Source organism: Triturus cristatus, chromosome 3_1 (genome assembly GCF_964204655.1).
Source record: "Triturus cristatus chromosome 3_1, aTriCri1.1, whole genome shotgun sequence".
NCBI lineage: Eukaryota > Metazoa > Chordata > Amphibia > Caudata > Salamandridae > Triturus > Triturus cristatus.
Window position 1 is genome coordinate 1,153,000,940 of NC_140583.1, and position 15,257 is coordinate 1,153,016,196.

Consider the following 15,257-nt stretch of genomic DNA (forward strand, 5'->3'; position numbering starts at 1 on the left):
CAACACCCTGTCTGCTTGGCCAGTATACCTGTAGGTCAAAAAGTAGAATAACGCTGGCAATTCATTATCAGTGTTTCACACTCAACCCCCAGCAAAGAAGAAGAACCAATAATCCTTTCTTGTGAACATTTCAGTAGCTCACTCCAAAACGCTAGCTTTTAGACCTCTCCTAGGCAGTTTAAATGATTTCTGTGCATCCTTGGTAATAAGAAAACTGCAAACCATCAACAAAGTTCAATTACGTTCATGTGTTTAACTACATAGGGATTTGCAAATTGAAAGTACTGTTATCTAAATTTCACATTTTCTACTCAAGATAAAAATTCAGAAACAGCACAAATTATGCAAACTTTCTGAATTACACATTACTACATATTACCAGGCGGGAAACATTTAACAGAAAAAAGTGACATAGAACGAAATATATGTCTTAAAACCTGTAAATATCACATGCAGTAAACCATGTAACTCTTACTGAATTTGAACAATCCATCCCAGGATCGGCAAAACTCTTTCCACGGTTTTGGCAGGATTGGACGAAGCCATTTCGGGATTGCACCAGCATACATGGAGATCTTAAACGTGCTAAACATCAGCTCCAGTGCCTCAATATATTCCATTGTCTTCTGGGGCACCTCGTTTTCTAAGCAGCCCATACGGCACTCATAGAGTATGGTGGCCACACCTAAGGCATCACAAAAACACGAGAGGATATTTTATTTGTGCCCAACTTCATTCATTTGCTACCATTTTAAATGTCCCTGTTGCATTGTAAAGTGAGTTTACAGGTTAAATCTACGTCTATCTGATCCATAGGTCTATAAACTCGCAAATGAAAAGCAGTCCTTTTGTTTGCATGTTGAACCAAAAACATTTATTGAGTCGATTGCTTATATTTGCACAATATGGCAACACTACACGCACAAACCAGAAAAGTGTTTTGTCCAATTTTGGGGTGGTGAGTGTATTTTTCCAAAACGACCGACGGTTTGGACACAGGGGTTACACTAAAATGTAATTGATGTAAGCTTCAATTCCTTCCAGGGCAGAATCATGAAGTTAAATAGGCTAGCATTACCAGTGGAGAAAAAACTGGATGGCAGCGAGATCACAAATTTTTAAAAGCCTGTACTATAGTAGTAAACCGGGGTGCATTTTAAGCATAGGAATACTGTTTGGAGCCTGCCGCCTGTTCTCACTTGCTCAGTGCAGAAGTGCGCATGTGTGCTTTACTTCCTTTACAGCCTTCGGTACACTAGCAAGGGCAGATAGGTACCTAATACTGAGTGGGTGGCAGCATCCAGAAGAACACAGTTTTATCTAGGCAGCTGAATGAATAGGTGTAATGCGGAATCAGTTATCAAGCCATATAAGCAGTCTTAGTTGCTAATTCAGTGCAAGACAGCAGTGTATGCTTTTCATGTCAAAACCAGGACACGGGTGAAAGGAATTGTTGTTATTCCAAATAGGAAGCGTGTTGTGCACGTGCCGAGCCATGAAAGAGGCTACTCAACAGACCATGCACTGTGGCCTTATAATGTAAGCATGCGCCTTACATCAGAATTATTTAATCGCTGTGAGGCAATTCTGATCTCCCACGTTAGCAAAGAATATAGTTAAAATATGAAGATTAGAAGAATCCGGATATGAAAATATTAATTGAACTTTTACATTCAAATTCCATTAAGCATTCAGTCTCCTGGGCCTTTGTGCACGAAAATTAATACAAAAATTAAAAATAGTTACTTACAATGATGTGAGAGTGTAGATGGAGAAAATGTAATGTACATGTTCAGAAATCAATGTGCTGGGAATTGGGTGTACAGAGGAAAAAAAAAAAAGCTTTAGAACATCACCACTCAAGATTGCATTGGGAAGTGAGCTATTCTATAATTCATGCTTAGACTCCTGGCCAGAGAATGTCCATGTCAACTCATTCCTTAGTATTTACACCTACCCCCCTTTGTACAACAGGCGTACAGGTGTGTTTGCAGCCACCAGTAAATGTAGAGAGCAGAGTGTAAGCGATGAAAACTGTCAGTATCCCTTCTTGATAGTTTGGACAGAATGGCAGATCCGGTCATCATCTTTCTTGCTAATATTTAGGCTCAGTGAACAGGGTGTCCGGGATGAGAACTATCAATATCTCTTGTTGGTATGGACTTAATAGCAGATCCTGATAATCTTTCCTACAAATATTTAGCCTGTCATTAAGGCACCCACTTCATGTTGAACCAATCAACGTTTATTAATTTAATCTCTAGGGTGATGTACCACTTGCATATTAATCATTTTTTCACGTTTGCTGGCTTCATCAAGTTGCTTCCTCCTCGGACAGAGTCATGAATGAATAGAAAGTACTGACATGTTACTTTTTCCTTAGCTTCAGTGTTTTTAGAGGTTAGAGGTGATATTGCATTTAATATTGGGAAATTGTTCCCCCAGAAGATACTCGTTCCATATGAGGGCAGTTTATCATCTGCCTTAAGATGATTGACATCTTTATTGATCTTGTCAATTGATCTTGCATCACAGACACATTTATCACCTTGACTCTATTGCCTCCTTAATGTATATATCTAGCAAATTCATTCTAGATGTAGCAAAGGTTCCCCATTGCTCTCTGCTTTCAGACTGGCTAGATATTTTTGCCTTTTCTGTTGTAATTCTGAAATCTCGGACGACGGTCCCTTTTACACATCCTCAGCAGGACTGAACAATTCCAAATAATAGATCTGTTCATATTGTTATCAGATGATACATTTAAAGCCATTAAAGCCAGGTTGGACAGACAGGATTCTCCGTGATAGAAGCCTCTGTGTCGATAGCTTCAAATCTGTAGCGTCTTCTTCAATGAATAATCTTTCAAAGATTTTGTTGTTAAAATACAGAAATTGTCCCTGCCCCGCCGAATCAGTACATTAGAGCCAAAGAAACACCTTGGTTTAGAAAAGCATAGTATTTTTTTTTTAACAACATTGCTGTCCCACTGAAGAACACTCTGCAGTCAGCTTGCAGTAGCACAGTTACTGAAATTTGAAGCAAATAGAGGTATTTGTTTTCTACGTTTACTTTGTGGGATTCAGATATTTTTTCTGGAGATCTCCTCCGGCAAACCTGATTAGATGAGGTGATTTCGTATTAGGCAAAACTTGACATCATATCAAAAGTTATACCATTACTTTGCATTTCTCTTAATTTAGATTGTCCTTATTCGTTCAGAATGGAAACAAATATTAGCATTTCTTAAGTCCCCTCAGCTAGTAATGAGTACAGCTGTTAAAAAGAAAAGGTCTTGATGTTTCTGTTGGACCTTTACCCACCATTTTAATAAGAATGTGAACAACTCATTCAGAAAAAGTTTAGGTCCTAGGACTTAATTATTCCAAAAATGCTTTTGCTTTTTGTCCTCACCATTTCTTCCATCTTACTGAAATGCCATACAGGGCTTTTTTATTCTTGCTTTTACTTATCGCATAACCTAAAGACAAAGATTTGAATCTGTACAAATCCCCTTAATAACTGCCCTTCCTTTAAGAGCCCCCGTCAGATAACCCTCTGCCCTTGCAAAGCTGACTGTCCTGATTAAATATCACAGTAGCTACTAAATTTAGCTTCAAACACAAGGTGTAGGGCTCACTTAACTCCAACGTCATCATTCTAAGATGGTTGGTAACACTGGGCCTACTGTTACTGATGCAAGTTGGTATCAGTACCCCAATGAATAGCCATTGTGAGTTTTTACCCTGAAAAATGGAATCGCTGGCAAGTCCTGGAATTGCGGGGCACTTTACTGCAGAGAGATTAAATAATTCAGAGCCCTTTCCCCTCAGATTTCCCACTTGCTTTTAGCTGGTGAAAAATGTGGGCCCAAAAGAATTTAGTTGTACTGAGTGGAGGTCCATGCCAAGTACAGCTTAGAGTTGTCTGGGGTGGTAATTCAGTAATTTGCATGTGGAATTACCACTCTACACAACTCAGACCGAGGGCCAAGAGTTCACCTCCTTGTTGCCTGCATCACATCCCCAGTTTGTGATAATTTGCCCTGAAATTTCATAATTGGCTTACTTACACCCCAGTATGCTAAACAAGTTCAAATTGAACAGTTCTAAAGTCTCTTTACAAGGAATGTCCTATACTATAATTATGTACCATCAGACTGTCCAGACTCGCATGAAATATCGTTTTTTTTTGCTGAAGTAAATGTCGTCCTAGGGAGGAAATCTTTATGTGAGGGTTGACGGAACACTTCTCTTGATTTCCACCAAAGCATAAAATCAATGTACGCCCCCATATGAAGGAGTGAGGGCAATGATGTATCAGTAATATCTCACTGACCCTACCCCTCTAACCATCACACATTCTTTGAATGTGAGAGAAAAGAGGGATAAAACAAGTCGTGATAGAGGCAATGTAGTGTCATCTGTCGGTCTATTTAAGATGAATTTCTACTTCTCTCAAACAAAATAAATGTAAAAAAAAAGGCCCTGGGATGTTGTTGTGATAGCACAGCCATGTCATATCAGGCAAGCATGTGACTGGACTTTGTTTTTAAATCTTATTGAAATAGACACACTTTCAGTGTTAGGGACTGTAAGAAGTGATTTATTGGGTCGTACCTTCCATGGAGTACTTGAAGAAAAGATTGTTGACATCTGTCACCGTCTCACCATCTCCTTCTTGGCTCCTGAGAGTCTGAATCCTTTTAATCAAGTCAGCAATTACTTCATTGATTCCTGCCGAGTACATGGCCACGTCCTTGGGCTTGAGGATTTTCTGTCTAAGTACACTCCTCATCTTTAACCACTTCTCTCCTTCCCTGAAAAGGAAAACAATAAGACCTCCATTAAATATTTCTAGCACATTCATTTAGATGGTCATGTGAGTAGTTTAGCCACGTACATTACTAGGGAAGGACAAGTCCACTGTCTTAGTGTCACCCTGACAACATAATTGAACAGATTACAATATAAACCTTTTACAGTTATGTATCATTGTCATCTATCCTCACGCTGTGCTTCGCTCATTTCTCATTATGTGTTTAATTCGGCTAACTAGCAATCTCTGTGTACTCATGGCCCATGACTTGTTCATCCTCTTGTGGGACAACCTGTTGTGGTAACTGCAATGTGATTCTCTTTACAGTGCCTCCTCATCAACACTTTGACACAGCCTTTGCCTATATCCTGTGGTGTTGCCAGTCTATTCTGTGCAGCTTCACAACAGCCGACTGTTTTTCTGTGGATGATCGTATTCCATGTTCCTTTGTGTTGACAATGAAACATAAAATGCATTATAATGACTATCCCAAATAAGACCAGACCATTCACAAGACAGTCCCTCCAACTGTCAGAATCCTAATGGTGAGAATGCAGAACTCCCGCTAAAAACCGTGATATGGAAATACAGTGATATCTAGAGAAAAATGTCCACTTGTATCACCTGATAAATAGTGGATGTAGTTTTAACCTTGCATATCATTCCACATCATTAATGGTGATGTCTCTTCAGAGTAAAATAGTTATCGTAACCATAACTCAAAAAATGAAGGGCCGGATTCGGAGTTTGGCGGTCCTGGGACCGCCAAACCTGCGTTTGTGGTGGGGCTGCAGTGACCTCTGTGGTTGGACCGCCCAATTCCGACCCTTGCGGTCTGACCGCCACAAGCCCACAGGTAGCCTGACGCCTCCGCCGTGAACCTGAATCCTGGTAGTGAGTGGCAGGAAATGCTGGCAGTGCCGATGCTGGCACTGCCGAGCAAATCAAAACCTGCCTTTTCATCACCAATTTCATGGCAGGGACCCCGGGTGAATTAGCCCATGGGAGTCCGTGCGGGGATAGGCACATGTTGTACCTCCCCCCAGAAGTGCACTTTTGTGCGTACTATGCATGGCGCATGCCACACAATGCACCAGACGTGGCTGCGGTCCCACGGCAGCAGCATGACTGCTGGCTGTTCTCCTTAGCCAAAGCATGTCACGTGGTGGGACCGCAGAAAAAACACCGCCTGCATAGTGGTGTTGTCATAATACGACTGTGGAGAAGCCGCAGGGTTTGAGGTTTTCTCCCACCTGAGGCATCGGCGGTCGGACTGCCGATATCGCAATCAGCACTTAATTATTTTGCAAGCACAATCTCATTTTTAGAACCTAGAACTGAATCCTTTCTTTATTATTTTTTCTACCCATCTTATATTTCTGTTTTACTCATAGGATTTCTGTGGGCTACAGCATGTCCCTCTTTTTGACCGGTCTACTTTTGGAAGACATGGAAAAAAATAATTGACAAACATTAAGTCAGGTCATAACCGAAAATAAAAGCTGCTTACTCACGCAGAAATCAGCCCGGTAGACCTCCCTCGCAGGTCTCTGTACTCCTGCCAGGACTCCATATTGGCTCTCTGTGGTGCAGACTTCTCTGATCTGAGGACATGGGCAACCATATCTCGATCGGCAATGGACACGACAAACTGGGGACCGAAATGAGACTTGAAGATTCGCCCATATTCTTGGGCATGTTTTTGCTAAATCACCCAAAAATAGACAAGTAGTATAGTATAAGAAAATAGAAATAACATGTCAATATTAACGATGCAAGTCAAAGGGCAGAGAGTGAGGACATAAATAAAAACAGCATGTTAGAAGTGATAAATCCTAAACTTTGCCTTCAAATAGCAGCTTTTACATTGTACCAATGGTAAACAACAGATAAAAAGAAAAGAATACATTCAGCCAACTAATATGGTAATCATCTGCATACGTCCTGCTGTACACCATTTACAATTCATATAATTCTTTGTATGTATGTGGTAAATGTATTGTGTGAACCTAGCTGAAGGCAGTGGAGTGCTGTACAATGTCAAAGGCTGGTATACAGTCAATGAGTGTTAGAGGTAGCTGGGTATTGGACAGTAACTGCATTATGATGTGGTGTTCTTAAATAAGGTGGGTCTTAAATTCTTTTCTAAACTGGAGCAACGGAGGGGCAGTACGCGGTCCTTAAGGATACAGATCCAGCATTCAAGCCCCCTTGAAGAGTAAAGGTGATGAACGTATGTGCATCCTTTGCAGTGCTACTTATCTTAAAATATTGACTACTCATCAACCACAACACACAAACTGAAAACTCTACCATTCCAGACAACAATACACTTCCCTCCTAACTCTTCTAAATATTCTTAAGTCAAACACACCTTTAAAAGAATATGATAAACACATTAATAATTACAGATTATTTTGTCTCTCCTTTCACCACACACATACCCCATCGTTTCTTTGGCCACCTGGCCTTTTCTTGTTTACCTACTTATTACCACACTTTATATGTGAACATGCCATTCATTTCTTCCTTCTCCAAGCACTGCATCCTTCCAACATTTCAGTGCCTTTGCCAGTTCAGAGAATACATTTGTCCTTCTTTTCCCTTTCATGAATTGCATTCTCACCATATCATCCTCCTTTACACGTTTCACCTGTACTGACTTCCTACAGTCACCCTCTCAACTCACTTTTAGACATTTCCTCCTGGTCAGTTTGAGATGTTTTCAAATTGAATTACTTTTTTCATGGTTAGCTCTTTTTGATGAAGGCAGTCCTCTGAATTTTACTAACTTCGCAAGAACAATATGGTACTTTTATCATTAAGCGCAGACATAGTGGGTGCATATATTCGGTCAATGGGCTGAGCAAATGTTGTCAGGGCCTTAGGATTGGAGGTTACCTCAAGAACAGATATAATGCGTAGCAGCAAGAATATAAAAGAAGAGCACAGAAATGGTTTAATGTAAATAAAAGGGTAGTGTAATATATCAGGTTACTATTTGACTCGGTGTGAGCCCTGGTCAAGCAGCAACCACAGTCCTTGTCAGGGTGAGGCACAAGCCAACCCTTTAAATCATTCTGTGCTCAACCCTCTGGTAGCTAGGCACAGAGATGTCAGGCTTAATTTAGAGGCAATGTGTAAAGTATTTGTGCAACAATTCGTAAAACTTAAAACACTGAAACTGTGAAAACAGCACACAAATGTATCCCACACCAAGTTAAGAAAAAAAGCAAAATGTAATAAATAAAACAAGACCACAAAGACAAAAAAACAAAATCAGTAGAACCAGAGATATGAGTTTTTAAAGAATTTAGTAAAAATAGTACCAAAAAGCACAAAGCCAAAACTCAGGATTTCTGGTCGCAGTAGACTGGGTCAAAGTCAAAAGTTCAGGTTGGATACAGTACCCAGACCAGTCCCACTGAAGTTTACCTTCCCAGATTTTTAGCCAAGAGTCCTGTTTGTGTTTCAGAGGGTCATGAGGAGCACAGAGCATAGCGGAAGGCTGTTGGAGAAGGATGAGGACCCGGCCGGTGTCATGGGTGAGCGTTGCTGGAGCTTTGCGTTGGCGGTCCCCGTGAGTGGTCGATACTGCAGTGCGAAGAGTCGGGCTGACAGTGCTTCGCGCTGATTTGCAGGAAGAGCAGAGCGGTTTTGTGCGATCTGGCCCATTTTGCAGTCACAAAGAGCCCTAAAGCTTAATTTCAGCACCCAAGCACCACACTAAGGGTCCAGGACCTGAGAGGCACCGTTTAGGGGTCAGAAACGTACTGCAACTGGGTCAATGAGCTGGTGCAGAATGTTGGGGAGCCTTTTGTGTCCCTGAGGCTCAGATATGGAGGATAGCAGATTAGCCCTTGGAGCCACTCTGGGGTCCTGGCTTGAAGATTAAGGAGGGCAGCAATTCTTTCAGAGCAGCAGTTCAGCAGAGTCGCAGTCCTTGTAGTACTACAGCAGTCCTTCTACCTGGCACACTATCCATATGTCCACAAGGGTACTGAAGAGTTGGTGTCCGAGGTCCTGTATTTACACATAGTTGTGCCTTTGAAGTGGTGAGAAGCTTCTAGAAGCATGCATTTGAAGTGCACAGTAGCCCTGTCTACCTAACACGGACTCCATACTAACTACAGGAGATATGCGGCCCTTTGTGTGGAGACAGGACACCGCCTATTCAAGTGTAAATGGGGTTGGGCCCAGCTCCTCCCATACATGCTGCCAGCGATGACACATCCAGTCACACCCAAGCTCCCCATTGTATATGGCTATCTAGGAAGAATATACAAAGCCCAACTGTCAACTACACCCAATCATGTGACCCAGACACAGGCTGCACGCACCAAATGGCTAAGGCAAGAAAATGTCAACTTCCTAAAAGTGGCATTTTTTTAACTGCAATTTAAAATCAGACTTCACCATAAGTTAGTATTTTAAATTGTGACTCCAGAGAAACCAAACATGAACTGGTGACCTATTCCCATTTGGATATTACACATATAAAATGTAAGAACGTAATTCCAATGTTATCCTATGGGAGAGATCAGTCTTTCAGTAGGGAAAAATGGATTTAAGAGTTACTTTAAAGTAAACGTCCAACTTTTTAAATACACTTCACTCTGCACTTGGGGCGATCTTGGGGCTACTCTGAGGTGTCTTATAAGCATTAAGCAGGAAGGGTAGAGCCTGGCAAAAGGTTTACTCTCCCAGGTCGAAATGGCAGTTTAAAAATGCACACACAGGCTGCAATAGCAGGCCTGAGACATGTTTAATGAGCTATTTAAGTGGGTGGCACAATCAGTGTAGCATTTAATTAAAAAACCCTGGGCACATGTAGTGCCACTTTACTAGAGACTTACAAGTAAATTAAATATGCCAATTTGGTATACACCAATCTTACCATGTTTTAAGGGGAGAGCACAATCACTTTTGTTCTGGTTAGTAGTTGTAAAGTGTGCAGACTCCTAAACCCAACAAAAACAAATTCGGCAAAAAGTGAATGACAAAGGCAAAAAGACTTGGGATGACCCTGCAGAAAGGACAAAGTCCAACAGGTTTAAATTTGCATTAGGAAAATACTTGCATGCTAATTAGGGGTAACGCGGTAACGAATCTTGATAACTGACTATTTTAGGATAGAGTGGCATGATGAAATAATTATTGATGTGACCACTAGGACTCATGAGTGCATGTATATTCTGGGTTTTTATATAGGACTGCATGCCACCAGCAGTACTGCCAAGTACCACGCATGAGGCATTTCAGTTTGGTGCTCCGCATCAATGCACTGAAATGCATGGTCACGCAGTATGCATAGCGCCTCGGCTGTCAAGACAAGCCGTTTATAGCGCTACTTAAATAAAACTGAGGTACGGCAGTGCAGGCTTTGTGCGCTGCTGCTTCATGCTACTATGTATTTAATACTATTATGAGGCGATGCGGGGACCGGACATCACTTCCTGCCGCAGGAGTTAACTTGGGGGAGGCTGCATATCCAGACATGCATATTGATAGAGATGTCTGCACACTTTGCACACTCTCAGACTTTCATTAATGTACCGGGCCTGAGACCGACTGGAATCAGCAGTGTTGCAGCGCAGCCAGAATCACACTCCAGGTGAAGTTGGTGAGAAAGAGGGCAGCCTAAATAATTGCCTTCAGGGTGGGAAACGCAGGGCTCTGTTCTCCAAGGAGCCGCATATACACACTCTCACCATTAAGAACCAAGCAGTGAGTCGAAAAGAAGTAGGTGGATTGTGGCTGCTGGTGCATCGCCTATTTGAATTTCTGCAAATGGGAAGCATTTTTTCACGGTTTACAGGACACATTAAAGCTGGGGTGGCGCACGCGTCATGTCAGAGTTGTGAGAAAGTGCCCTCTTTCTTGCATGGTATGCCCCCACTTTTTGCCGAATTGCTAATACTCTTTGACTGAGTGTGCCTTGGGCTCCTGCTAATCAGGTACCCAGGGCCTATGTTCCTTCCCTAAAACTGCGTTGAAGCCTAAACCCAATTGGCATCTTTGGCCACATGTCAGCCCCTGGTAAATGGTACCAGAGGTACCCAGGGCACTGTGACCAGAGAAGGCCTCTAAGGGCTGCAGCACTTATTGTGCCGCCATTAGAGGCCCTGTACCCTGACACTCACACACTGCCTTTTCAGGCTGCGTGTCTTGGTGCAGAACAAAGTGAAGAGTCGACATGACACACATCTCTGGGTGCCATGCCTACAAACCACTGCCCTGGCATAGATCAGTGACCCCTCTAGCTGGGTGCCCTATGCCAGTGGTGAGGGTACAGGTGCATGAGCCCTGTAACCCTACAGTGCCCATGTATATTCCTGGGCACTGTAAGTTCAGTGCTGTCATTAAGAGTATATGATGCTGGGAGTTTGCCATTACGAACTCCACAACACCAAAATGGCTACACTGAAGACTGGGAAGTTTGGTATCAAACTTCTTAGCACATTAAACCCACACTGATGCCAGTGTGGGATTTAATGTAAAATGCACAACAGAGGGCATCTTTGAGAAGCCCCCTGAAACTCAACCAACTTCTAGTGACCTGACTGAGTGGCTGCCTAGGCTGCCACCAACAGACATGTTTCTGGACCCCTGGGTAGAGAGCTGCTGCTTTCGGGAGCCTGTAACAATGCACATCCTGGGGCGAGGTGCCAAGCCTCCTCCCCCAGGCCTCTCCAGATCATTTGCTGCTTTCAGCAACTGGTCCCCACTGGTTCAACCCCCCACTTTGGGCAGGAGAACCGGCGGGAAAAACAAGTGAGGAAGAGAGGTGTGCCCACCTCTGCCAACTACACCCCTCAGGTGGGGGAGGTGAGGTGAAGCACAACCTCGAGTCCCCGCCATCTTGAGGATGGGGGGACCCAGCCAACTAGGGATAGGCTCCTGCCCCCCTCCCACTGGAGAGTGGCAGAATAGGGGGGTGTTCCCACCCCAGGGAAGGGACCCATTGGTCCCTGCCCTTTACCTACCAGTAACGCCCCTAAATTTATTATTTAGGGGACACCCTGAACCTTGCTTCCTCAGATCCAGAAACGACAAGAAAAGATAAGAAGAAGGACTGAAGAACCTTGCAGAGATAAGAAGAGGACGACGCCCACTGACTTGGCCCCAGCCCTACAGGACCGTCTCCCCTCGAACCTGCTCCTGTGAAATCCCGGTGTGTCCTACAGCCAGCAACCTCAAAAACCCCGGAGGACCTGCCTGCTTTCACTTCCAAGACTGAATCTCTCGTGAACACCGGACTTGTTCAAACTGCAGATTCTGGTGCCAACCAGAGACCGCGAATCCAGCCCACTCTGCACCCGCCGAACCCGGCCCGAGTGGAAAAACACCACGAGGAAGTCACCCCGGAGATCCTGACCCGAGATCTGGCGATCCCTGACCTGCCTCAAGCCTCCAGCCGATGCCTGCAGCCTAAATCCAGAAGGCTCCCCTAACCGCGCCCAGGAGCTGGTAAGAAGATCTGACCCCAAAAGGCACCCCTGCACCCGACGTCCCACGGCCTTGTGTGCCCAAACCGACAGTGCCTAACCAACCCTTAACTTCCCAACTTACCTCTCCAAGTGGTGGTCGCACCCAGAAGTCCTTTGTCTCCCTGGCTGCAGTGCTTTTGCAAACCGGAGGTTCTCCATGGAAAACAACAGGGCGCCCGACGTCGAAACAGCACTCGGCACCCGGCCACCCCAGTGCCGCTGAGGGTGCACCTTTTGTGCTACTCTGTTTCCCCATTTGTCCTGACCTTAACCCTAGGGTCTTTGCTTCCACAACCAGTGGCCTGCTTGCCAGCAGCCACCCACCTGGAGGCCCCCTATCCCCCACTGGATGATATTGGGTCTCAACACACTGCACCCGGCCACCCTAGTGCCGCTGAGGGTGCAACAACAGTGCATCATTGACCCTGGGAGACCCCCGAGTCCAACCACAGAACCTTAACTCCCAAAGTCGTTTACTTACCTGTGAACCGTTAACCTGTCTTCCATAGGATAACTTTGACACTTTTTCACCAAAAAGTTTCTAAGTGTGGAGTTTTGAAATCTAAAAATATTCTTTCGCACACATAACCAAAAAGTAATTACTTAGCCGTTTCCAGGAAATGTCCCAGTGCTGAATCTAGGTACCCAGCACGGAGTTAGAAAAGTAACATAAAAATTAACTTACCTGTAATTTACTGAAAAAGCCTATTCATTTCAATGTACTGCATTTGCTAAGTGTTGCATACTACTGCTCCCCTATAAATCAAACAAAGTACAATTTCTATTGCATTTTCAAACTGTTCTATATCCAGTATCTTATTACTGAAAAGTATTTAATTCTTACCTGTGCCAGGCTTGCTTGGTTCTAAAAATAAGCAACAGTATATTTTTATATAACAACAATTGTCTTGAGTGTGTCAATTCATTTGGTGTCTGAGTGTGTACATCAAATGCTTAACACTGTGCTCTAATACTGCCTTACTGCTCGATCAAGCTACCACAATTAGAGAGTAAGGTTCCATCTAACTTTGATCCTCTGCCTACCTCTGGGGTCACTTGGACTCTATACACACTATATCTCATTCTGGTGTGGTATATATAGAGCCAGTTTCTTACAAAAGTACTTTAGGTGTCAAGCGCTTGTGACAAGCATCCTCTGCCATTGAAATGCGGTCCCATATGTCCTTGCCACTGGAATGGCACTGAGCGGATATAATACTTTGAAGGTTCAGTTGCAGCCACTGGGTTTTAACAAACACCTTTGGTGCACAATCCCACGGCATACAAAAAATAAAATCACTACAAATACATGTCTAGCATTGCTCCAGCACAACCGTATAAGGGAGTGTCACATTTGCAATTTCAGAATCAAATGAGAAATGCTTTTCATGGAAAAAGTAATATTTTTAGTGATTGTAATGGAATTCAATCGCACTACATACCCGCGAGGGTCTCAAGGCGCTGGGGGGCCACTACTGATAGAACAGCCAGGTCTTGAGCATCCTCCTGAAGGTCAGCAGGTCTTGGGTCTGTTGTAGGCTCAGTGGGAGGGTGTTCCATGTCTTGGCGGCGAGGTGGGAGAAGGATCTCCCGCCGGTGTTTGTTCTTCGAATGCGCGGGACGGTGGCGAGTGAGAGATCGGCGGAGCGGAGCTGGCGGTTGGGGATGTAGAAGGAGAGCCGTCTGTTGAGGTAGGCTGGGCCGGTCTTGTGGAGTGCCTTTTGTGCGTGGATGAGGAGCTTGAAGGATATTCTCTAGCTGACGGGGAGCCAGTGCAGGTCCCTCAGGTGAGGGGGGTGATGTGGCCGTGGCGTGGTACGTCAAGGATAAGTCGTGCCGAGGCGTTTTGGATGCGTTGTAGTCGTTTGATGAGCTTGGTTGGGCTCCCGCGTAGAGGGCGTTTCCGTAGTCGAGTCTGCTGCTGACGAGGGCCTGGGTGACTGTCTTTCTTGTATCTGTAGGGATCCATGCGGAGGGTGTAGAAGCAGGAGGAGGAGACGGCGTTGACCTGCTTGGTCATTGAGAGCGTTGAGTCGAGGAGGATTCCCAGGTTGCGTGCGTAGTCGGTGGGTGTCGGGGCTGCTCTCAGTGCCGTCAGCCACCAGGAGTCGTCCCAGGCTGAAGGGTTGGAGCCGAGGATGCGGACCTCCGTCTTGTCCGAGTTCAGCTTCAGACGGCTGGTCTTCATACAGTCGGCGACGGCCTTCATTCCTTCGAGGAGGTTGGCTTTGGCGGTGATGGGGTCCTTGGTGAGGGAGAGGATCAGTTGAGTGTCGTCAGCGCAGGAGATCATGTTGAGGTTGTGCTGTCGGGCGACGTGTGCGAGCGGGGCCATGTAAATGTTGAACAGTGTCGGGCTGAGGGAGGATCCCTGGGGTACACCGCAGATGATCTCGGAGGCTTCGGACCGGAATGGGGGGGGGAGGCGGATGCTCTGGGTTCTGCCAGAGAGGAAGGAGGTGGTCCATTCCAGAGCCTTGTCTCAGATCCCTGCGGCGTGGAGGCGTGCGCGTAGTGTGCGGTGGCAGACGGTGTCGAAGGCGGCAGAGAGGTCTAGGAGGAGGAGTGCTGCGGTCGCCGTTATCCAGCAGGGTCCCGATGTCGTCGGTGGTGGCGGTGAGGGCGGTTTCGGTGCTGTGGAACCCTGACTGGGACGGGTCCAGGATTCTGTTTTCTTCGAGGTATCGGGTTATCTGTCTGTTGATGATTTTCTTGATGACCTTGGCCGGGAAAGGGAGCAGGGAGATGGGCCGGAAGTTCTTGAGGTCTCTTGGGTCAGCCTTGGGTGTTGATCTCAGCATGTTTCCAGCTCTCTGGGAAGGTCGCGGTCTCGAGGGAGAGATTGATGACGTTGCGCAGGTGGGGTGCGATGGAGCGGCTTGCTTTGTGGTGCAGGAAGGGATCTGACGGAGAGCCGGAGTGGATTGTGCTCATGGTCTTGACGGTGTC

General features: G+C 45.1%; 1 protein-coding gene across 1 annotated transcript in view; it reads right to left on the bottom strand.

The window, feature by feature from the left end:
* LOC146861658 (cytochrome P450 27C1-like) overlaps window positions 1–15,257 on the bottom strand; it is a 179,781-nt gene that overhangs the window by 114,511 nt on the left and 50,013 nt on the right. Inside the window, exons 2-4 of the mRNA XM_085646011.1 lie at window positions 6,333–6,523; window positions 4,620–4,819; window positions 476–685 (exon numbers count right to left, since the gene is read on the bottom strand). Of these exons, the coding sequence (XP_085502137.1) occupies window positions 476–685; window positions 4,620–4,819; window positions 6,333–6,523 (601 nt within the window). The remainder of the gene's footprint in view (window positions 1–475; window positions 686–4,619; window positions 4,820–6,332; window positions 6,524–15,257) is intronic.